At 36.1% G+C, this 24,873-nt stretch overlaps 1 protein-coding gene across 1 annotated transcript in view; it reads left to right on the plus strand.

Annotated features, from left to right (window-relative positions):
• The first annotated feature begins 5,225 nt into the window (after window positions 1-5,225).
• APOB (apolipoprotein B) overlaps window positions 5,226-24,873 on the plus strand; it is a 38,126-nt gene continuing 18,478 nt past the window's right edge. The window contains exons 1-21 of the mRNA XM_076332703.1: window positions 5,226-5,387; window positions 7,086-7,124; window positions 9,764-9,879; window positions 10,745-10,890; window positions 11,931-12,084; window positions 12,269-12,424; window positions 13,422-13,546; window positions 13,727-13,812; window positions 14,576-14,795; window positions 15,833-16,060; window positions 16,254-16,371; window positions 16,491-16,637; window positions 17,712-17,923; window positions 18,266-18,503; window positions 19,034-19,210; window positions 19,505-19,696; window positions 20,463-20,630; window positions 21,836-22,047; window positions 22,599-22,781; window positions 23,009-23,130; window positions 23,738-23,948. Coding sequence (XP_076188818.1) covers window positions 5,330-5,387; window positions 7,086-7,124; window positions 9,764-9,879; window positions 10,745-10,890; window positions 11,931-12,084; window positions 12,269-12,424; window positions 13,422-13,546; window positions 13,727-13,812; window positions 14,576-14,795; window positions 15,833-16,060; window positions 16,254-16,371; window positions 16,491-16,637; window positions 17,712-17,923; window positions 18,266-18,503; window positions 19,034-19,210; window positions 19,505-19,696; window positions 20,463-20,630; window positions 21,836-22,047; window positions 22,599-22,781; window positions 23,009-23,130; window positions 23,738-23,948 — 3,308 coding nt within the window. The 5' untranslated portion in view covers window positions 5,226-5,329. The remainder of the gene's footprint in view (window positions 5,388-7,085; window positions 7,125-9,763; window positions 9,880-10,744; window positions 10,891-11,930; window positions 12,085-12,268; window positions 12,425-13,421; window positions 13,547-13,726; window positions 13,813-14,575; window positions 14,796-15,832; window positions 16,061-16,253; window positions 16,372-16,490; window positions 16,638-17,711; window positions 17,924-18,265; window positions 18,504-19,033; window positions 19,211-19,504; window positions 19,697-20,462; window positions 20,631-21,835; window positions 22,048-22,598; window positions 22,782-23,008; window positions 23,131-23,737; window positions 23,949-24,873) is intronic.

Below are 24,873 nucleotides of genomic sequence, written 5' to 3' on the forward strand. Positions count from 1 at the left end.
ACCAAGCATAAGTGCTTCCATAAACTGTCTGTATTGTTGTCTGGCAAAAGTCATTGAGTGAAAATGAGATGCAAAACTCAATAAAGAATCTAAATGAGTTAATTGAAGGGGGCCTTATCCTAAGACAATGCAACAACAAGCACAAGATACAATTTCTGGTGGATGTGTCCAGTGAAGGTGTTATCACGTTCCTCTCTTAACAGTACTGTCAAAACATTTGACCAGTCTCCAGTGATAGAAAAAGGAAATCTCAGTATCATCAAGCAGAATCATAGAATCATAGAATAGTTTGGGTTGGAAGGGACCTTTAAAGGTCATCTAGTCCAACCCCCCCGCAATGAGCAGGGACATCTTCAACTAGATCAGGTTGCTCAGAGCCCCGTCCAATCTGACCTTGAATGTTTCCAGGGATGGGGCAGCCACCACCTCTCTGGGCAACCTGTGCCAGTGCTTCACCACCCTCAGCGTGAAAAATTTCTTCCTTATAGCTAGTCTAAATCTAATATATAATGTATAATGTACTATATAATATAATATATAAATAATATAATATATACATAATAACTTATTTAATAACTATAGAATATATAATTAAAGGTTAATGGATTTTCTGTATTTATATTAGTATTAGCAAAGCCATTGTTGGCATTGCCAAAACAGGCATGGCAAAACCAGTTCCTCACTGGAAAAGACAAGTGTAGGAAGGAGGGGGTTCAGTTTCAGATGCATGATTTGATGCAGCTTCCTCTGTGCAGCTGTGGAAAAAAGTGTAGCAAAGTGAAGTCTGAAGACAAAATTTGATAAAATAAATGGTTCTTTCTAGAATCAAATCTAGACTCTGAATGTCATGAGAACTCCTACAGCTAAGACTTCACAAAAAATAAAGTGTAAATGCACAGTATGGCTAAGAAACAAATTTGAAGCCCAAATTTTATCAGTTTAAGAGGCTCAGTTAGAGTGTTAGATGGGTTTTCTGTTTAATGGTATTCATATGACAATCCCTAAATACAACAGAAGAAATGTTACAAAGATGCACACATTTATACTGAAAAGAAAGGGATCAGTGAATGTACCTCTTACAGTACTGTGGAGGCCATCAAGACATGCCATATGTACCACAAATACAGGACACCATAGCATGTGTTATGGAAAAGGAGTGATTAAAAATGCTTTCCCCTGCTGACTCCCAGTTATATGCTGGCATCAATTTACTGTGCTCAATTTCCTTAGCTTTTCTAGATTCTACAGGTGACTGTGACCATCAAATCCATTTTCATTATAGGTGATATGTGTATGATGTGCCGTGACTTACAAGTAAGGTTTAAGCAGTTTGAAAGTAAGCAATACCTGTACTCAGTCCTGAGCCCTGGTCCCTGCTACATGTATTATGTTTGCATTTAATCCACATGTGCAATACATACAAAGCTGAAGCTAGGACTTCGTACTCCCAGATACATGTCCCAACATGCACAGGAGTTGTTTCGTTATTTACTTGTTCAATTTTCTGGCTCTATATACTTCAAATCATGGCTACGTAGTAGTCCAGGTTGATCAGAAAGGCTGCTCCCAACCAGAATTACATGTAGCCTTATACGTAAGACACTTACACATAGCATCAAACCCTCTCTCATGATGGCAAAGCAGGAAACTTGTTCATCTATTTCTCAAGCAAGTGCTGTAGTTCCAATGGAAATGCAGCTGTTCCAGAGTACAGTAATGCACCCAAATACATAACTTCTTCATGTACGTGTGAGGAGGCAGTAGCCTGTTAATACTGCAGCTGGATTGAAGTCCATGAAGGACAGAACATCAAATGATCACGCCTTCATCATTTGATTGGACTCCACTGTACAAGGCCCAGAGCATCCTGATCTAGTGTGAGGTTGGACTAGATGACTTTTAGAGGTCCCTTCCAACCAAGTTTATTCTACTATTGTACTATTCTACGGTTGCTAAGGCTTCCACATCATGTCAGAGATTTCCCATATCCATAATACATGCACATGTAACACATGCACATCCATACAAAATTAATTCAGCATATCGGAAGTATTGTCACACTTCCTACATTTCAAAAGACCATTGATTCAGTCCATACACAGTATGTCTGATGAATGCATGAGGTAGTGGACTTTGTGAACACCCAGTCCGTGCATGAACGTGTGACACCTTTGGTTTATCAGTCATTCTTTACATATATGAACTGCACTTACTCTGTGTTCTACAAAGAATCTGTGCATGTTGGTTTTCACTTTTAGGTAGTACCAACATATAAACATGCAGAACATCCTAAACCAATGGCAAGATTTTTAGGAAAGAAGACATAATTGGCAAAATTCATTAAATGTATGACAGCTTCAGCTAGTTTATTTCATCAGCATTAATAAATGCCCTGCATTTTCCTTAGTAAGCCATGAAACTTCATTTCAGTAATGGTTAGTTACCAGATGCTGATGACAGTTTTATCTCCTTTAGGGAATTTTCCCCTTACTAGATTCTCCTAAGAAAAAGGATGTGAAATGTCCAGAAATAGTTCCTTTCTAAATATAATTTCACCATTTTTTAAAATAATTTTTAATATTGGTATTTAAGTTTTTTTAAGGCAATGGTGAACAAACTTAATGGTCTCTGGCAGTACCTAGTGCTTCAACAGTGCTACCTTACCATGGTGAGCACCAAGGCCCAAACTGCCCTATTTCTGGGTTATGTGGACTAAAGGAAAAAAAAAGAATTCTTAAAGGGAAAGAAACATGGAACACAGCACTCACCTCAGATGGCTTGATCCAAAGACAGTTGGAGAACTTCCATTTAGGTGTTTGGTTTTTAGATTAGGACCAAATCTGTGCAGATTAGAGATATACAGCATATACCAAAGATTGGAGCTACTTTCAGTGTAGAACATCAGGCAGTAAAGTTTGATGTTTCTGTCATCCTTTCTCTTTTCAAATCTGCACCAATACCCTCTGCCTGTCTTTGTCATATAGAGTGCAAATGCTGCAAAGATGTAACACCTGCAATACAGTCACCGGGCTTCAGAGTGGTTCCATCTCCAAAGTCTTCATTTCACTTCCAAGAGATGCACTCAGAGGAGAGTGGGACTTAGCCAAAAGTAGTTGAGAAACACAAAGAATGAAATGAGATAATACGATTTAAAACAGATTGGTCTAGAAGATAAACTGTGTTCTGATGTCAAAGCCCACAATTTCACAGAAATAGCTGAAATAAGAACTTTTGTTGTCTAACTCTGTGAATATTGACTTCTTCCAGTGTGCTGAAAGCATGGGGATTCCTTGATGATTTAATAGATAAAAGTAGTGTGTGGCATTTTGTGGCACCTGTTCTGAAAAAAATGCTGTCCCTTGACTAGGTAATACAGCAATATAAACCTGTCACAGTAGAGTGGTGCACCCATGTTACCTGCATGCTTATGGGCTGAGTCATAACTTATGTAATGTGTTTATGTCCATGCAACGTCGTATTAATACAATCAGTCAGCCTCAGCTTGAGCCCAAATAACCACTTGAAGGCAGTGAGGAGACACAGGGAAAATAGGGAAATAGCTAACAAATCTCTGAATGCTGGGTACTCAAGAGCTCTATTCATCTGCAGTGCTAAAGTGAACAAATAAATAGATTTTAAGTAATAGTTAAAACCTCTTGATATTTGAATGCAGAAAGGGATCAAATGCTATGGGCAAAAAAGTGATATTTATGTACAGTCTCTTTGGTAGAATCATACTACAAAGTAAAATTATTTTTACATATCACAACACATTGAGGCAGCTGTGGACACAAAAGTAAACAGAAACCTATGTTGCTTTTTGGAAGTAAAAAATAATAATCTCCTACTCGTTGTTTTATCGTATCTGTGATTGGTATAAGCCCAGGACAGAAACCAAAATGGAAAAATCTAAGAAATGCTTTCTTCGTGATGCCTCCAATACTGATGAATCCACGAAAGAAATTTCTGCAAGAAATCTCTCTGAAATGGCGTGCTCTTGTTAATGTCATCAGACAAAATCCTAATTACGAGGAAGATGTCTCCCTCATTGGAAAGTACGCCCCGTCGTACATCAGTGCTTACCATTTGGTTGAACTGACGTTAGGAGTTACATGATCATAGTGCATCCTGGGAAATGTAACCCAACTATGAAGTCCAAGAGAGAGGGTATGCAGAAATAAGAGACTTTAAAGATAACTACCGTGATGCATGGTAACATGGTAACGTTTCAGGGGAAAAGAAATTACCGCTTAGCTGAGCCAAAATTTGATTTTTGATTCAACAAGCTAAAAGGAAATATTTTGATTTGGGAATGTCAAAACATTTCCATTTGATCAGATACATGAAAATTAAATTTACTGAACAAAATGTTCTTAACTATTTCCATAGTAATTTTTTTTTACTGTAGTTAGCTTTGATAGATATGAGTAGAGAAAGAATTCAAACTACTAGAGTTTCTCATTACATAAACCCAGTCTTTTTTACCAATATACATATTCATAAAAAGGTTTTTTGTTTGTTTGTATTTTAATCAGGTTTATCTTCTTCATAGGTTTATCTTCTTCATTCAGATAAATGTTATCAACTTATTTTCATATTTTTGCTATTATTATCAAACAAAAGAAATTGAATCTAAAAATAAGGAAACAAAAGAATTATACAGAGCTTACTTTCAACATGAACTTGACCTGATTTACCAGAATATTGCAAGTAAATGTAAAATTATTTTTAGAAAAGTATATGACAAATTTTGGTACAACAAAGGAAAAAAAATCTTAAACTTTCATTCTCCTGCATGTAAAGGGAAGATGTCCAAATTGCACAATACTCTAATTTTCTCAAGTACTCATACCCTTAAGCTTCTCAACATCTATACTGAAAGCATGCTGCAGTGATCATTACTTCCAGCTATAATTAATGCATTGTAATCATTCCTATGTAGATGTGGGAAATTTATTTGAATACATTGTTAGAGTCTGTAGCTGAGGGATTTTTGCTTTTAAAACTCTGTTAAAGAAAAAAACCAATGAACTGGAAGAGCGACTTATCTCCAGTATATGCTCAGTCTTCTGCCTTCAGGGACTCCCAGCAACCAAAGCAGAGCATTGTCTGGAGCGCAGTGAGGATCTGGGACTCTCACCTTTGGACCTTTGGCAATTTGCTCCGAGCTTTCTAAACCGTTTGCCTCAGCTGCTTGCTACAGACTATATAAATGGAGGTCCAATTCAGAAGGCTCATTCTCCCTCTGAGGCGGTAGGGAAGAGGTGAAGAGAGGAGGGAAGGAAAAACAGAGGAAAAGAAAGAGCAGCAAGAGGGTTCGGGGCTCACCATGGGCCCTGTGCAGCTCTTGCTGCTCTTGCTGCTGCTCAGCAGTGGTGTTCTCACACGTAAGTACTGCCTTTTATGATAGTGCTTTCTGCTGCTTTATTTATGAACCCGTTAAAACAACAATAATGCAAAAATCAACAGGACAATGGCTTATAGAATTAGGGTAAGTGTGGCAAAGATACCATCTCTTCCCTTTGTAGGACTGGGCAATCATAGGAGGATCCCTACGTAGAAAAAGTCACAAATGTCGCCTGGTGTCTTTTGATCAGATTTAATGTATTTTGCAACTTGTAAGGAATTCACATAATTTATTTTGACTTAATAGTTTTTCAGTAATGCTGTCCTTTTAAACCCCCATGGAGATGCTGTAGCTCGGAGATACCATATAGACTTGTCCCAGCTGTTGCTAGCCTATTTTGTGGCAAATGTGAAGACAGAGAGCAATAAAGCAAAATGTATTTGGCTGGCAATACTGACATTTGAAATACAATTTTGTGTTAAAGTGACGTAGTCATCAGTAGTAGTAGTAAAAGAAGCAGGCCAGTAAAGTTTTTTTTCCTATGATTAGAAAAGACAGCCTAGATCAATATGGTGCTGTGGATAGTGAGCTATCCTTGCTTCCCAAGAAGTGGCTTTTTAGAAGCTGACACTGTCGTGTTACTTAAGACTTCAGGAACCTTAAGGAGGAAAGTGAGTTTGGAGCCAATTATGCAGGTCTGGTTTTATATGCAGATCGAATTCATCATAAATACACCTTTCTTGAACCAATATTCTGTTGTTCACTGATGTTGTACAATTTTAAAGGATGCACTTGTTTCTAATGGTTATTAATAATGTTATATACTGTTACTATTGTAATAGTAATAGTAGTATTACTGTTGCTATTGCTGTTACTGTAACTAATGTTACACTCTATTTCTATAGAGTGGTCAACCTTAGAATTCCCAGAATGAAAACTTGGAACGTGTGCAGAGAATATTGTGAAAAGTGCTGGCATTCACATGTGATATCCCAAAGAATGACATACCATCAAATGAATGCAGCAAATTTACTAGATTATATTTTATTTTATTTATTTTATTTTATTTTATTTTAAATAGAGTCATATGGGACATACTAAAACAGATTGGAGCAAATGATTCTTCTTAACTTGAATAGGCTTCCAATCAGTGTTCTTTTCCTCCAAAGAATGAACTCTCAATATTCAGAAAAGATTTAATAGCAGAGAATTGTAGTATTAATCGTCAAAGTTGTCCTTTTTTAAATGTATAAAAAGCAAAATATAGCCATTCATCCATTATGCGGTATTTTTGTGTGCTCAAATAGACTGAAATTTTAAACAAATCTGTGTTATATGGTACATTTCATGTGTCTACTTCTACATTTTGTGCCCATCATTTATAAACTTTCTATTTCACGTAACATAGGCCTTTTAAAAATACTTGTTAACCTAGAATCTGATCCTTCTCAGTTTAAATCAAAGTAATTTAATTTAGTGACTCAAAGATCCTATTCTGGTATCTTAGTTCACAATATCAAGGCAACTACTGTAACTCCCTTTAGATTTGACTCTGTACTGTCAATGTTAATAGTAGCTTTGTTTTTTACATCAGTGTGCCATACTACACCAAAAGTTGGTATGAATTAAAAAGGTCTTGCAATGAAAATGTAGTATTTCCATTTATATTTCCATAGCCCTTGTTTTATAGCTATGAACTGCTTTTCCAGCTTTTAATTCTTGGTTTTATTCTTTGCAGAAGAAGAAACGCCTGAAAGTGGAAATCCAGGATGTTCAAGTAACTGATTTCTTGCATCTGCTTTTGTTATCTTATGTCGCTATATTAACTGAATACATCTTTCAAAGCTTGACTTTTCCTATTCCATAAATCTCTTCCTCTGAAATAACTGAAACAAAAGTGATGGCAATATTCTGAAGTCTTTATTGCCATTTATTTTAGGTATTTAATTATCCATAAGGCTTGGCTCAAAGAATTTCGAAAGTTTTCTAAGATCGGAGAAGCTGAGATTAAGTTTCTAAACTTTTAAAAAGCTCCCATTAAGAAACTACTTTCCATTGTTTTGTTGATTTCTTAATTGTCAGGTGCAAATTCCTTAATCTAGAAATCCCTGTTTATAAGATGTGAAGCTTTAGCAGTGAGGTTATGTATATTACACTTTACCGTGGGCTGACTCTCACTTCTCATTTACCCTTCACAGTGGCTGCTAAAGCCACAGAATTGCACTTGGCTATCTAACTAAATACCTGTAGAATAAATCATCAACTCTGTCAGCAAGGACAGCAATTTCTTTAAACAAGTCAAGACTCAGGAAATGCTGACTTTATGCCCTCTCTTTATAATGAACTCTGACTGGCCCTGACTGCTTGGTTAGATACATAATGTTCCACCATAGGGTCAAAGTACCGAATGAGTTGTTTTGTTCTTTGTCCCTTTGGATCTTGAGGGGTTTTTTCCCTTGTTGGATGCTTTAGCACCATCTCCAGGCAATTGGGTTTATTTCAGCTGCCTGAACCAACTCAAAGACTTCTGGGCTTCATTGCCAATTTCTTGTGTATTTTTGATACAATAAATTATTTGGTATTTGCATTTCTAATCTTATCATTTCCCTATTCCTTTTCCATTTATTTCTGTTTAAAAGCAGGAAATGAAGCAATAATTAGTCTTTTGGCTTTAGCATAGTAGATACTGGTGTTGCAAAAATTTCTGAGAATGTACAGTTAAGCAGTGTTATAGTCCAGGATAGCCAAAAATGACAGGGATAGCGTTGAATTTTTTTATAGCAGTTAATTTTAAGGTTAATTAGATAATTCAGTTTTCAAATGTTTCTAAGGTGCTGATTACTGTATGATAGCTAGTAGTAATTATATTAATTCTGTTTAGCAACTACATGAAAGTAATCTCAGTTAAAACACTATTAAAGTGTGTAATGCTTATAACAGTGATAGTCCAAGGAGGAAATACGAGATTTATAGTACTATTCTGTTCTCCTCTCTAAGTATGCAATTCTGTGACGTATAGGGCAAGGTAACATTGCCATTGGCCTCTGACATAAATATTTTATAAAAGAAGAGGAGTAAGCTACATTCATGGCAGGTATAGGCAGGCAAAATCATACAGATTTGATGGTGTGTATGTGGGTTTACACTGAGATGACTTTACCTTTTTTTTTCTATAAAAGTAGATGAGGATTCTAATATGTTCTGACAGTCACAAATAACCACAGAGGAGCAATTTAGAAAATTGCTTTTCGCTCAGCATCACAACAACGTCACAATCCCAGTCTAAACAGAGGGAACAGTAACTTCTGGTTCAGATAGATCTAAACTGCTCTAACACAGTCACTTAAAATACCTGATCGTCATATGTTTAGTTTAAAATGATGCCTGCAGTTATAATGGGAGTGAATTGTAATTGAGGACATTGTTTGGCCTACATTGTGCATTCCAGACACCAAAAGAAGATCTTGCATCCCTGTATTTGACACTGAGACAATTTTTTTTTTTGTGTCTCTATTACCACATTCATTCCTGTTTGTAGGGTTTAAAATTACAGATGAATTGCCTCTGAAAGCAACAGGGACAGATTAAACACAGGTGAAATTCATCGCTTTGAGGAAGGCCATTAGGTTTTGAGGCTTCCTTTGATAAAAAGAGAAACACCTCTGCAAATACTTCCTCCTGCCTTATTCTTACTCACAGCTTAGTGCTTTTGCCTTCTTCTGGATGCTTTTCATATAACTAAAGTTTATCTCCATTAAAAAGAGTCTACTCTAGTAAAATGTGCTGATCTAATAAGTGAATTAGAGCAGATCGTGTTTCAGGAGAGTCTGGGGCAGAAAGATACTCTGTAGAGTCAGGTGAAATGGTATTGAGGAATGCTGGTTTTGGTGTTCTGTCTCTTTCTGTGTTTATTTGCTTTCAGTCTTAGTCATGTGATTCAGATAAAGCAGCTCCTTGCATTTGAATTATGACAGAAAAATCTGAGCTGAAAGGAGTCATTTTATTACCAATTTGAAAACTACCATTTGATTGGTTTAATTTAGAAGCAATAGGTCATTTTTAAAACAGTTCCACATCTTAAGTTTTCTTCCATTTTTGTCATTAACTTTAATGGGGCTAAGGCTGAAGGCCAGATGGGGTCATAGTGTCAGATCTCATCAAACAGCGCAGTGGACCCCAAAAACTTATGCTTCCCCCACAAGTTTTGTCTTATGCTTCTCAAAGTATCCAGCTGACATGAAGGCGCTACTTCTTTGTTTGAAAGCTATTCTGTAAAAGGAAATAGCAGGAGGGTCCTCATGCTTCCTTTATATGTGGCATTCATTTCAGCTACACAACACTAAGCGTGTATTGTAAGGATCTACATATGCATATCCTATCCGAGTCATAAAAGCACTCTTGTTTTCCCAATTGCAGAAGATGCAACCAGATTTAAACATCTCAGAAAATATGTTTACTTATATGAAGCAGAAACATCAAATGGGATCACGGGAACAGCAGATTCTCGAAGCGGTTCAAAGATCACTTGCAAGGTAGGGAAAGAGGAGTAAATACAAGCGATTGGGACTGTATACTGAATAACATGGGAGCTGGCAGCTGGGGAGCATCCTTCAATGTTTTTCCAAACAAGATCATTCTTTTGAAAGGCACGTGTTGAGAGTCCTGAAGACTAAGCCCTCCCTGTCCTAGACAGAAGGCACTGAGGATGGCAGAAGTCCTTCATACCACTGTGCCAGTGCATTTCAATCCTGATCTGGCTGTACTTTTACATGAGAGAGGGGGAAGACTCGGTAGTTCAGTTTTCCTTAGCTCCCAGGCCGAGTCTACCAATGGCCATCAAACAATTCTAGAATTTGAACTAAAACAACTCATTGATGCCATGAAGACCACTTGATAGCCTGTTGATGGTAACAGTCAAGCCAGCATCAGGGCTGTAGGAGTAAAAGGTCCCGTAGGCCATTAAACTACCCAATGTCCCTCCATCTTGCCCAAAACTTTCACTTTGTGGTTTTTTTTCTGAAATGGAGTAACTGGGGAAAATACGTTTTATTTAGAACACACTGTTCTGACAGTCTAAACATTGATCAGTGTAATGATGACTCAATCAGTTTTCATACAGTTTTTCTAGTACTATAAATTTTCAGAACCTAAGTTGCTTGTTTATGGTGTATATAGTATACTCCATGCCATTAGCCAAGCAAACACCTGCTTTCATATCTTCTCCCTGGTTACCTTGAGTTATTTAGAGTACTTTGGAATCTTTCCCAACAGCTGCTAGCAGGGTGATTCTGACACTTTACAAAACCCAAGGAATACCATATTATCAAAACTGTAACTGGATGATCCTGGAAACTTGATAATGAAAAAAGGATAAACACATCATATTTGTGTTTTCAGGTTGAACTGGAGGTACCACAGCTGTGCCACTTCATCCTGAGGACAATGCATTGCTCCCTGAGGGAGACATTTGGTGTTGACACTGAGGGAAGGGCCATGCTGAAAAAGTCAAAGAACTCTGAGGACTTTGCAAATGCCATGTCCAAGTAAGCAATATCAATTATCATCAATACTTGTAGCCTTAACATGGAACAGGCTGCAGTGTTACAGTCCACCCTGACTGTTTTTCCAGGTATAGAACACATTTCATGATAATCATGGTAGATTTATAAGCTGGTTCCACAGCAAAACTCTCCCTGATATAATTTAGGGTTAACTTGGCCCAGCTCTCAACTGCTAGTAGGGAAGGTTTTTTTCCATCCAGAATTTTCACCTGGAATGTTTTTGTCATTTATATCATCTACATCAGGAAACTGTTGGGTAGTCCCCTAAAAGATTACTGCAAGTGGAATATTCCTTCTTGTAAGCAAATTCTCAAATGGCTGAGTGCAGCCATTTTAAGATAATTTTCCTTTGCTGACATGGTACAAAGACTGTGCAATAGAAAGGCATTTGAGACTGAAGTCCAGATTTCCTATCATGACCTTTAATGACCTAGGCAGCTTATCTTTTCCTTACTTATCTGCTTTTGTAACTTATTGCTGCTACTCCCTCCACCCAACTAGTCTCTAGTGCTTGTCAGTGCATGTTTTACTTGTGTACCTTCATGCTTGTTTCAATGCCTCAGTATCCACTCCATCTTGTTTCACAAGCCATAGATCTCAAAACAACTTGAGACAGTGTTAAAATATGTTTTTCAGAAAACAATCAAGGTTTTATTTAAAGACTGCAACTAGTAGAGTATCGTTCCCATTGTTTTGTAGCCTATTGCAGTAGTTAATAATTACCTCATTCTAAAAATTTACTTATCTCCTCTCAGAATTTGTGCAATTCCAACTTCCGGCCATTGCTCTTGATATTTGCTTGTCCTTAGATGACGTAGTCTGGTGATATCAGAATGTGCTTCGTTAGAATTTTGCTGCTTTAATAGCAATACTCTCTAATAGTAACAAGAGTGAATAGTATATAATAATAGACCAAGACAAAAATGATGCTTTAGCTGTAGCCCAGCAGTTTATTGATAACAAGTTCTTCACTGGATGGCTTTAACATGATTTCATACTAATGTTGTGGTTTTCTGGGGCAGGCATGAGCTAAAATTCAGCGTTCAGGATGGAACAAAAGTCAAGCTGTATCCAGAGAAGGATGAACCTCTGAATGTACTGAATCTCAAGAGAGGGATCATCTCAGCTCTACTTGTGCCAACAGAAACAGTAGAAAATGTAAAAACAATTTCAATGGTAGGTGTTTTGAAAGCATTCACTTTATTTCCTTAACAAATGGAAGAAACCTCACCTAGTAGAGTTACTCCTGAACATCATTTTCAAAAGACCTGGAAATTCAGATGAGAAAGGGTGCCTTTCAGCTAGATCAGAATATGTCTGACAGCATGAACGAAGACACTGATTTCTTTCTTCTTTTCAGGATACTGTATATGGAAAGTGTGACAGTGAAGTTGAATTCAAATCTAGAAAAGGAAATGTTGCAGAAGATATTTCAATTAACAGGGACCTGAAAGCCTGTGACAACTTCCGTCCCATCAGAGATTATGTCAGCCCTATTGCCATTGTAAAGGGACTAGTAAGTATACCATTAAAAATTATATGATATAACATTCTTCACTACATCACTTAATAAACAATTACTACCACAACTAAATTTTGTGTTTATCTTATAAAAGCTTAAATAGGTTTTCTGCACCCTTGCATTAGATCAGACTGTGGTTTTGTTGGCAGTCAATAGAGAAAAACAGATGCAGAGAAAGAGTGTAATTACCTTCTTTCATGTTCTTCTCATTATTTTTTAAAGGAGAGCTTTTCATGGATGGAGTTAGTACTATTGATTACACGTTAACTTATCAGATTATATCCAAATTTTTATTTTTGTGGGTCAAAATTTTCAACATTCCAATTTCATGTAAAGCACGTAGTCCACCAAAACCCTGACGTGTATATGATGTGCAGGAGGAGAGGGCTCTGAGTGCCCAAAGTAAATGGTTTGATATGCTGTTCAGGCTACCTGTTAATCCACAATGATCAAATGCAATTACTTGCATGAATATTGGCAGATTTCTTCCTGTATCATGGCATCTGTGCTTTTGTGTGTTTTCCCTCAAAAAAAAAAAATAGTTAGGATTTCATATCATGCTAAAACCATATTTTATAATTTCTGCCACTTCTACAGCTTGTTGTAGAAATCTTTAAAATTTGTGCAATAAGACTGAAATTACAAAAAGCATCAGCTGTTACGAGGGGCCTGAACTACTCTAAAAATTACAGACTGGTTTCTATGAAGGAGTCCTTTGTTGTAGGCAGCAGGGGATCAATCATGAAGTAACTACTAAGCCAAACACCTCAATAAGGCCTGAGGGAAAATTTCAGTGGGATTTTTGCCTGTGAAGAGACTTAAATTGGTACCGGCACAATTTTGTCTTTGTGTGAGAATGATTCCAGTTATGCACCTTTGTTTCCAATATGCTGTAACTGTTAATATTACAGTAAAACTGTGGCAGCCTTTAAAACTGTATCTGTTTCCTATACTATTCAGTAAAATTACTGCCAAACTATTTATTTTACAGAACATCCCATTATCTACCCTTCTAAGGAGCACTCAGTTCTGTCATTACAATATTGATGCAAAGAAAAGGCATATAAGAGATGCTGTCTGCAGTGAAAAACACCTGTTTCTGCCTTCCTCATACAAGTAGGTTGCTCACTATTTATCATTACCCTTTATTTATAAATATACATTTTAAATAGTGATGTATCACATTCTGCCCTGACTTCATCCCCAAATATGCATTTTGTTCTCAGGAAGGCATGGCGAGACCCCTCAAAGGTACTTAGACTCAGCTAAAGCACTGAATTTTTCTTTGTTTGCTAGAAATCGCTATGGTGTGATGACGGAGGTCAACCAGACACTGAAGCTTGAAGATACCCCAAAGATCAATAACAGAAATTTTGATGGAGGTATAGCTACAATTCTCAATAATACAAATACAGGGACAAAATACAAATACAGATTACATACAGGGACATTTTTTTTTTAAACGGTGAATTAATTAAAGATGCAGTTGAGGAGACCAAAACAATTCATAATTTTTAATGAAAATTGATCAATTTAGTCAGGAAAAAGGTTGGGGTATAAAATGGGAAAACCTGAAAAGTTTAAAAACACTGTAATTTTAAATAATCTTTGTCTTTTCATTTTAATTTTGAAATTATTCTATATAATTAAAAATTTATACTTTGCTTGGAAAATAAGTTTAATCTTATTGGAAATTAGTTTAATGAACCCTTTCTAGCTAACCATAATTTCTTATGCAACTTTTAGCTTCAGCTGCCAAATGTAAACAGTCCATGATTACTATATATTTGGTTCTGAAACACACTTTTTTGACATGCTGTTGTTATTCCTAGTTATAACATATTTCTCCTAACATATATTTATTAAAAGTTGCAAAAGCAAACTATGCTAATATAAAAGGTGTTAAGGCATCATCTTCATGAAAATTTAAAAGAATTTATGCAAATAGGTATTATTCAACTTTTGGGAGAATTACATTTAAATTCCACTCCATTATTCTTAGAAACCCTTTAGCTGTTAAACTTCAACAGTTATCATATAAAATAATCTACAGAGTTTATATTTATACTGAATGTATGACAGAAGATAAAATTTAACATCGCTGCTTGATAAAGACATAAAGAATGCTATTTTTTTAATTGCTAGATGAACTGGAAGAGAAGGGACTTGCACTGGAAAGTACAGATGCCAAATTTCCCAGGCAGGGGGACTCTGTTCTGAAAACCCTTCAGGAACTGCAGAAACTTACAGCCTCCCAGCAGAACCAGCAGAGAGCAAGACTCTTTTACAAGTTTGTTTCTGGACTTAGAAGTTTACATAACACCACTCTTGGCTCCCTTGTACCAAAGATGATGGAAACTTCAAGGTATGTTACAACAGTTCATTGTGCAAGTACACCACATGTCAATGTCATAGCAAATCCATTCTAAAGTTGATGATTTGCTGCAAGTGGTTCTAAATTAGAGGTTAATTAGATGTAAAGAGTGTCTTTCAGAAAGATAAGTATCATCAGAATTATCTAGAGAGAGAAATAAAGAAGAGAGAGTAAAACCTGTGGATTTCACATTTTTCCATCAGAAATGCTCTGTTGTTAATTGGAACTTGAATATTAAATATATGAGAACAGTATAAGAATTCAAACAAACCTGAAAGTTCTAGCCTTCTATGAAGAACTAATATTGTTTTGATCATTCCCCCATCAAATCTTCCAAACTTATTGGTGAAGCTGAACTATAAATTAGAGTATAACACAGCCCAGTACAGGTTTTTTCTCCCCACCACCATCCCAAGCGTGTATGCCAGATGCAATCCTGTGGATATGTTACTATAGCCAAATATCTTTCATGAAGTTTTGCTCAAGGACAATGACTGTAATTCCAAACTCCCAAGTCTGACTTATAGCAAAGAACACGGTTTTGAAAGTGAGATTTTTGGAGACATGGAAGGGCGTAATTCTTTGGTCTGAGCCTGCCCTCCACTCCCCACCCTTACTCTTCTGTCCTAGCTGGACTTGAGTCAATTTATGCATACTTTATGTCCTCAGTCTGTAGAGGGACTAGAGCCCCAGTCTGGTTCAATATATTCTATTATAATACTTAAAGTTGTGGGAAAGTCTGTTGTGGAGAAAAAAAAGATATGTCTGTGTAATGATAGTATTGTTAATACTTTCTTGTTGTTCATAGCTAATCATGTTATTAGCATAACTTGTAAAACTAAGGAGCTAAAACGAAGGAGCTTCTTTTTGAAGCAATTGTGTGATTTGTTTCCAGTCACGCATAAGCATATGTCATTTATATTCAAACACCTTAATAAACCCGTCAAATGTTTATTTCAAACATGCAACATGCAGCGAAAACTGCAAACAGGGAATTAATTAATCAAAGTCATCTCTCTTCCTTTCAGTTCTATCACAGTTCAGGCCCTGACTCAGTGCGGGACTCCAGAATGCTATGGTGCAGTCCTTCAAGTACTGAGAACTGGAAATGTGAATCCGCTTGTGGTAGACCTGGTCACATATACCCTGGGACTATTGCCTTCTCCAACTCCGAAAAGAATACGGGAAATTCTTAACATGGCCCAGTATCAGCCAAGTAGAGCTTCTTTTTACGGCTTGAGTCATTCTGTTACTAAGTAAGTAATGATAGCATGCAATCGTACAAAATAACCTCAAGAAAACATTATAATGCTTAGAGTAAACCCTAAGAGTAGTCACTTTTTGAGGATTTTTTGTTATTGTCATGAATTTGCTCTTTGGGAATAAAAAAAAAAATAGACATTTCCCATTTTCTCCTTTCGTTTCTAATGTATTTCTCTATTTCTTTAGGTTCTACAATGAGAAGATGATTGTGACAGAGGAAATAACAGATGTTGCAGACTTCATGGTATCACTGCTTGGCACTGATTGTTCTGGGGAAGATGAACTCACATACCTCACACTTCGGGTATTTTTATTTCCTTCTTTCTTTATGCAGGCTATTATTTTAAATTGCAGCGCATATATTACTCTGCTCTTGGTGGAGAAAAAAAGTTTGTCATCTTTCTGTGTTTTCATCACTGACAGGCTATTGGAAACATGGGTGCAGTAATGGAGAAAGCTAAACCCAACCTGAAATCTTTTCTTAAGACATGTATCAGAAATGAAGCTGCATCACTTTCAGTTCAGAAAGCAGCCATCCAGGCATTCAGGAAAATGACTATCACTGAAGAGGTAAATTGGGTCACAAGAACCAGCATAAACTGTCTTCAGTTCACCTTGACTGTTCACAGAAGTTATTGAATATGCAAAACCATTCCCATTATTTCATAGTTTTTCTATCTCCCTTTTAGCTGTCTCCAGCTTTTTTAGAACTCCTTTAGTTGGTTTAGTTTCCATACACATATCTGAGAAGTTCTGCAGCCTTCTGACTTAGTGGGTGTTGCTTCTTTGAGGTGCAGTTGCTTTGTATAGATAGTCTCAGTTTAAATGGGAAGTTTGGATCGGTTCCTTTTAGAGTGTCTTAGATAGAGTTCTACTTATTTAAAAGTGGTTTTAACTAACGAATTACTCCGGGTTTAAATGGATTTAACTAAGAAAAAATCAGGTCCCTATTTTATACTGGCATTTTATTGTCATTGTTATTAATAGCACTGGTTAGATTTATGTTTACATTACAGTGACATTAAAGCATCTCCTACAGAATGGGTGTCATTATACAGAACGCTTCAGCTTAGTGTAGTGAAATAGTTTCAATATCAACAAGTTTCTACTCTAAGAGATATGCTCTTGTTTCCAGACAAGGCTTAACAAGTCTTGGAGCCTGGAAATACCTGCAGCTCACGTCCTCAGATTCAGTTTAATTTAAAGCATTTAATTTTTTAATTTATTATTTATTTTCAAACTATGTTTTTAATTTTCCTGCAGCAGAAGATTTTGATCACCTTCTTTTCCTAAATTGAATGATCTTTTTTCCAAAATTTGAGAATTTATCTGCAGAGCAGAACACTTCTGATTCCCAACAATCAAAACTCTGTATTCTAAACAAAAAAGTTACCTGCCAGATATAGGATAAGAAAATCAGTTTTAATAAAACCATAATTTCTATGATATTTTCTATCAAAAGAAACTTTATCAAAATAGTTTCAGTGAAACATTTTTGGTCAGTTATAGAAATAAAGTATATAGTTATGCGTTCCAGAAGAAATTACATCCTGGAAATCATTTCACCCTATATATTCCCAAAAGAGTTCAGCAGTATCATCTAGTAGCCAGCTCATCAGTGCAAACCTTTCTCTATTTATATAGGACCGTTCAGCACTTCTGAAAGCATTCCAAGAAGGGGATGCACCTACAGACAAACGTCTAGCAGCTTATCTCATACTGATGAAAAATCCTTCCCCAAGTGATCTCGCAAAGATTTTGAGAGTCCTCACAAAGGAGAAGAACGAGCAAGTGAAAAGCTTTATTGCCTCACACATTGCCAACATCCTAGACTCTGAAGAAGTAGGCATTGAAGAGTAAGTAAAATATAGTTATATACTGGTCTCCTAGGAAGAACAAAGTTCTGACCATAATTGCAGTGGTAGTTATTTAGCAGATCTTTTTTCGCTTGGTTTTTTGTTTTCTTTCTTTGAACAAGCACATCAGCTGAGTAAATCTATGGCTTTGTCAGAGCAGTGCCGGCTTACAGTCTTTACCTTAAGTCTTATTTTACTGTTAATATGTGCAGAGAGCTAGCCATTTACAATCACCTCAGTTGTATGAATGTCTGCAAGTGACACAAGAAATCCCTCAACTAAGACTAAATGGGTTTTTGGAATTTATACTGATCATATTTGCATTGCTATCCTCTTTCCTAGTCTAAAAAGCCGAGTTGAAGAAGCTCTGAAAGGAAACCAGGTTCCAACAGCCAAAGATTTCAGAAAATTCTCACAAAATTATCAGATTTCCAAAAGAGTTTCTGTACCTGGAGTCGATCCTGTCTCTGCCAAAGTAGAGGGAAATGTGGTATTTGATCCAAACGGCTATGTTCCTAAAGAGACTATGCTAAAAACCACCCTGAATGTGTATGGATTTGGCCCAAGCGATATCTTTGAGGTACAACAATTATCAAAAACTTTTGCTAGTATTCAGCTGTTTTCTTTCTCATTTCTGTTTTCTTTGAATTATTCTGAATAATGTATTGTTTTTACAAGCTTTGGAAGAGATCTAAAGATCACTATGCTTACAAGGGGACTTTCATTTGATCTCAATGGGCTTTAGAGCAAGCCATCCGTTACGTGATGTCACTTGCCACTGACTGGATGGACGACCCTGTTGGAGTTATTAAAGGCCTCAGCTAGGGTAAAATGAACCCATCTGTAACAAACTGACTTCATTACTGGCACACTGAATTACTCATAGTAGATTTTAAGTGAGATACAGCCTATGTGTAGGTTTTTTGTTGGACCTCACCACAGAGATAAAATTAGTTGTAAGACCTAGTATTCCATATCTGCCCTTAAGAATCATAGACCTGTAGGACACGCTTTAAATGCATTGTTTGTTCCCCAGAAAGTCTGTTTGTTGTAAAGCTCCAGAGAAGTGTGGAAACTGACTCAGTTATTGCATTGTCCTGTTCATTTCAGCTTGGCTTGGATGGAAAGGGGTTTGAACCAACACTGGAAGCTTTGTTTGGAGAGAAGGGATTTTTCCCAGACACTGCAAGCAAGGCCTTGTACTGGGTTGATGGCAGAGTGCCAGAGCAGGTTTCCAAGGCGCTTTTTGACTATTTTGGTTACTCCCAGGATGGCAAGCACGATCAGGTACAGCTTGAAAACATTCTCTGCGCAGCACGGCATTCCTATCTTTACACAGTAATTGCAGCACTTCCCTCTTTAGTGTGTATGAGCCTTCTCTTCTGGTAAGCTAAAATAGAAATCCTTAATGCTATTTAACAATGTTTTTTTCTTAATTGTATGTGGGAGGGGCCTTTGTCTGGAGACAAATCTGTAAGTGCATGTGCAGATTAGCTGACATTCACTAAGTAACTGTTCTAGATATATGATCTTACAGATTTCTCATAAATCTGTTCTACTACTTTCTGACTGAATTTTCAGGATGTCATGAAAGGAATAATGCTTAACCTTGAAAAATTGATAAAAGAATTGGGCAACAAGGAAGCTCCGGAAGGAAGAGCATATCTGAGAATCCTGGGAGAAGAACTTGGGTACATGAAACTCAATGATTTCAAATTGCTGGGAAGCATGATTTTAAAGACTGTTAAAACTCTTCAGACTATTCCCGAAATGGTATGTTTCTGATGCACCAGTGTGTATTATTAATTTGGGTTTTTTCTACAAGATTTTTTTAAGATTTAGGTTGTGTTTATCTATTCTGTAAAGAATGGCTATTTGGTACCAGCATGAAAATAAAATTATTTAAAATTAAATATCCAGGTTTAGTCTGAATGACTCTGAGAAACCCATGAAGACTCCTCAATAACCAAGTGGAGTCCTCCTGGAAGATGAGTGAGAGGAAGGAAAAAGGGAAGGTTCAGATCTTATTGTATGATTGAGATATCTACTGGAACAATGCCCAAAATCTTCGTGTTGGCCATTATGATATACTACTAAATTTCTAATTATGAAAATATATATTAATATTAAGCAATAATTTGTCACGTTGAAAAGAAGATGTAGTACAGTTTAGGAATATTTGGTAAAACCCTTCTTTCATTGAAGTAAAAAAACGCTTTGCCATTGACTTTGGGGAAGCCAGAATGTTACATGTTATATAAACCAATTCACCTTTGTATGTGTATGTCAAGGTAGATGATCTGTATGTATCAAGGCAGGTGATAAAATCTAGTATTTGTTTAAAGTTGAGATTTTGATAAACAGTCTTTAGTACATTTTTTGAAGCAAGAAATCTGTAGAAATTAGAGTCTGTACTCTATATGAAGTTAATTTTTGGATTATACAGTTACAATCATTCCATGATCAATTTTTAAAGTACGAAATGAACGTATTCCAAAGCATAGATTTGTTAGTGTTCATTTCCTTGTTTGATTCACAGATTGCCCAAGCCATCTCAAAAGGCGTTGACAGGGATTTCTTTGTCCACTACATGTTCATGGACAATGAGTTTGAGCTTCCAACTGGAGCAGGTTTGCAACTGAAGTTTGCCTTGTCTGGAATAACGACACCTGGGGCCAAAATAGCTATGAAGATTCATCAAAAAAGTGTAAGTCTCAACAGCTGTCTGTATTTTGTCTCCTCCTAATAATCTACAATCTCATTTAGGGATAAAACTGTAACACCAGAAGAATTTTTAAGACTACAAAATACTCTATAAATGAAAAAACTTACTTACTAGAGGTCTCCAGTTAATTTGTGGATGACATTTACATTAAAGTAAGAACTAATACATATAATAAATTAAGTATGAGACATAATAAAATTTATGAATTAAAAGTATTTTAATCACCCTTTCAAAAATAATCTTTTTAATCTCTGTTTATTTCTCTCTCCCTGCTCAAATGAGAATAGTACAAAAGCTACAGCATGTGAATTTGTTGTTCAAAGCAAACAGTTAATAAAACATTTTGATGTGGCTAATTCAAAGTGATAATTTTGATTTTCAGTTAAAAGAAATATTGAAAATTGAATTAAATGAAACATTTTTTGATCTGAAAGGAAGCATTTTAAAATTTTAACAATTAAAGAGCATGTGACACAACATTAACTATCCAGTTAAAATAAAAAAAAAATTAAATTAAATATTTCCATTCTTTTTTACAGTTTTAATAACTATTTTGCTCTAATTTGGTCAATATTTTAAGTAAATTTCTCAATAGTTTCAGTTCACCTAAACTTTTAATTTTCCACCATGTATATACACTATTTAAGTAAAAATTAAAAAATAAGTCCTTAAATTTAGTACTGGTTGCCTTTTAGTTACCTTTGGAATCTTTTCCAGAATTTTGCATTCTGTCCCTTCTTTCTGTAATGGCCAGCCAAAAGCTTAAAAATAAGCTGTTTTCTGTTTAGGGAAATTCAAATCTTGGATCCACTTTTTTTTTGTCAAATAGTTTGCTCATTTTTTTAAAAAATTGCTTTTTTTTTTTTTACAATGGAAAACTGGCTTTTGTCTTCAGATTTAAAAATACATGCAAGTAGTTCCATGTACAAAATCTTTCTGAAGCATGAGTATTTTTACATTAAAGTAGGTAAGGTTCCTTGGTGTTATCATCTTGCTGTATTTGTTACATTACAGTGACCACTTATGTGGTTCCTCTGCTTATGTGACTTATGAATCAAGTTTTTTGAATGGCAAAATCAATTATATAAAACCTACCTCTAGATTATCAAGAATATTACAATTGTTTTATAAACCCCATAAGAAGTGTATTGGGCAAATAAATACACCATTTTGTTTTTATTAAATAGATGCAAGCAGAACTCATTGCTAAACCTTCAGTAGCAATTGAGTTTGTAACGCACCTGGGAATAAACATGCCTGAATTTGCTAGAAGTGGCGTGGAGCTGAATTCTAATATATTCCATGAGTCTGGAATTGAAGCACATGTTAGTATGAAAGCTGGACAGCTGAAATTCAGCATTCCTGCTCCAAAGACTCCAACAAAGCTCCTCAGTATCAGGTAACGAGAGCTGAATGAGAACTTTCAAGGCTATATTCTTCCCTTCTCTTCCTGGTTTTTATTGTGATGGAATTGAGAGGCTAGGGCAGGCATGGAGAAATTTTCAGTTCAGAAAAATCCCAGACATTGTAAAACTGGGTTAACTTCTTTTGTAAGATAAGCACATAGCCCAGGTAACTGGTGACTGGGAGTCATGGCTTACAGATTCTTTAATTTGTCACTATTTTCTGAAATTTTTGACAAGACTCTTACCATTTCTATTATTTTGTTTTCTTTCTCATAAAATTATTATAATAGCAATGCCTATTTTTAGATTGAATTTAAATTAACTACTTACATTAATTTTAGAGAGGGTAAAAGGCTCAATACACAGAATTATAATTATCAATAATAATACTTCAAATAATAAACCAATCGATCATTTAGCCACCAAATGTTATTTCATTAAGCCCCTACCTTAATAAGTGATTTTTATTCAGAAAATAACCTTGTTAATAGGACAATGTCTGAACAGCTGTCCTGGGAATAAATGGCTCACTTTTCTGTTCCAGCAATACACTACATTTGGTGTCTCCAGCCAAAACCGAAGAGATTCCACCTCTGATCGAGAACCGAGAAAGCTGGACTTCCTGCAAGCCTTTCATTGCTGGTCTAAATTTCTGCACCAAATTATTGTACTCTAATGCCAGTGCCACAGAGGCAGCTCCATATTATCCCTTGACTGGAGAATCCAGGTAAGTCGTATCAGCTTCAACTATGTTTACTTTGTGTTAACTAACCTTCCCTCTTAGGGCTTAGTATGTACAGTACCATCTCACATAAAGCTCACCTTTAAAAATCTTTGAAAACAGACTAGCAGGAGCAGCACAGAAAGAGCACTATTGAGAACAATATGATTTCTTCTGTTTGTGGTCATGGACAAAATAGTTATTTACAAGACATTTGTTTACTCCTTCTTTAGGTTTGAAGTTGAAATAGTGTCCACAGGCGAAGTGAAGGAATACTCTGCAAGTGCAAACTACGATCTGCAGAGAGAGGGAAATGACCTGATAGACACCTTAAAGTTTGCTGTCCAGGCAGAAGGTAAGAATCTGAAAAAGCAATATGGTTTAGCTCAGTTTTGAACTGTGTCATTTAATGGGAAAAAGATTTGTATAAATAAATCATAATAGAATTCTTTACAGTATAAAATAGAATTTTCACACCTAAACAGACCAACACTAACTCGCATTTCGTTTCATGTATGCAATCCCAGTGCAAGATTTTCATGATCAGAGGCTGATTTTGTATCCCAAAAATGTTTCCCCATGATATAAATAAAAGTGTGATGTTGGTGAATGGAAGCAAGGAAGAGGAGAAGTTGATGGGTTCTATATAAGCAAGAGAAAAATACCGTTTCTGATGAAAAATGAAGTAAAGCATACAGATTGAGAAGAACTGCATAAACAGTAGGTTTTTCAAAGGGAGAATCTGTGAGATGGCAAGCGTACGTAACACAAGTAGTAACGGGATTAGCGTTTAGAAGATTAGGAGAAAAAAGATGACCCAGTTTCTGATTCAGACTCATCAAAGGTTGCGTTAGATCTTCAGGGTCATATAATTTCCAGTTGATCCTTTTTTATTCCCCTTTTAAGAAAAGTCCAAACAGATTCCATAGTTGCGAATAACCAAAGTACTTTATATTTTCCAGGTGTAAAGCAGCATGAGGCCACACTGACCTTCAGGTACAACAGAGACAGAAAGATTTTGACCAGTGATGTCCACATTCCAGATGTTGATGTTGACTTTGGTACAAACTTCAGAATTGCTGATGAATCCATTCCTGGGAAGAAAGCATATACCTTTGTCTTAGACTTTAACAACAAGAAGATTTCTGAAGTTACTCTTACTGGCCAGATAAGGTAACTCAGAAAACCACTTAGACTTTTACAGGTACCTTTGAATAAGATAGCTGAAGGTTTTACTGAAGCTAGAAAATTTTGGGAAATTTTATCCCATTTTAGAGAAATTGCTTCTATATGGAGACATATAAACTTGTCATTCTAACCCTCTTTAAAAACCCTTGAAGTATTTTATTTGTAATCCATCATGTATACATCAAATAAATACATCTAATACACCAACTGATCTTTCCTACTATGTGTATACATATAATTTGTATTACAAGTTCCTTGAGCTAGTTCTTCCATGTTTGCACACACATGACTACAAGAATGACATTGTACTAGTGTTATTGCAGGTGCGATAATCCAAGGATATAAACAAGGCAAGGTTTGTTCAGAGAGGTATTATCTTTTACTGGATATGTTTGGCTCTAAAAAAAGTTATTACATCTCCCCATGAAGAAATCTAATGGCACTCAATAAGCAACAAAACCAAAAATAACTGAGAGCTTCCTGTAAAAATTCCCACGCTTCACGATGAGAATGTTTCCGGGAACATCTACAGGGGAGCTAACAAAAATGTTCAGCCTGCCAGGGTTTCTAAAATTGTCTGCCTCACAAGCCCATGGTGAAATGAGCTGATCACATTCTTTAATAAACCTCAATCTTCCATGGAATTCTGTGATCTTGATGGTGCCCCGGGGAGTCTTTGTCTTTGCTGTTCATGCAGAATTGCCTCTGATATCAGTGGGAGCTTTGGACAGATGTCAGGGACCTCAATTCCCTTTCATTCGCACTAACATAATATTAAGTTTGCTCAAGTCAACAAAGTTACAGAGATATAAAATAAATGTGAATAAAGGAAAATGAAGCCCCGTGGCATAATATATTTTGTCAAGTGTTTTGTTTCTACGTGATTCATGGCCGCAGTCTGTATCCTTAG

Source organism: Aptenodytes patagonicus, chromosome 3 (assembly GCF_965638725.1).
Source record: "Aptenodytes patagonicus chromosome 3, bAptPat1.pri.cur, whole genome shotgun sequence".
Taxonomy (NCBI): Eukaryota; Metazoa; Chordata; class Aves; order Sphenisciformes; family Spheniscidae; genus Aptenodytes; species Aptenodytes patagonicus.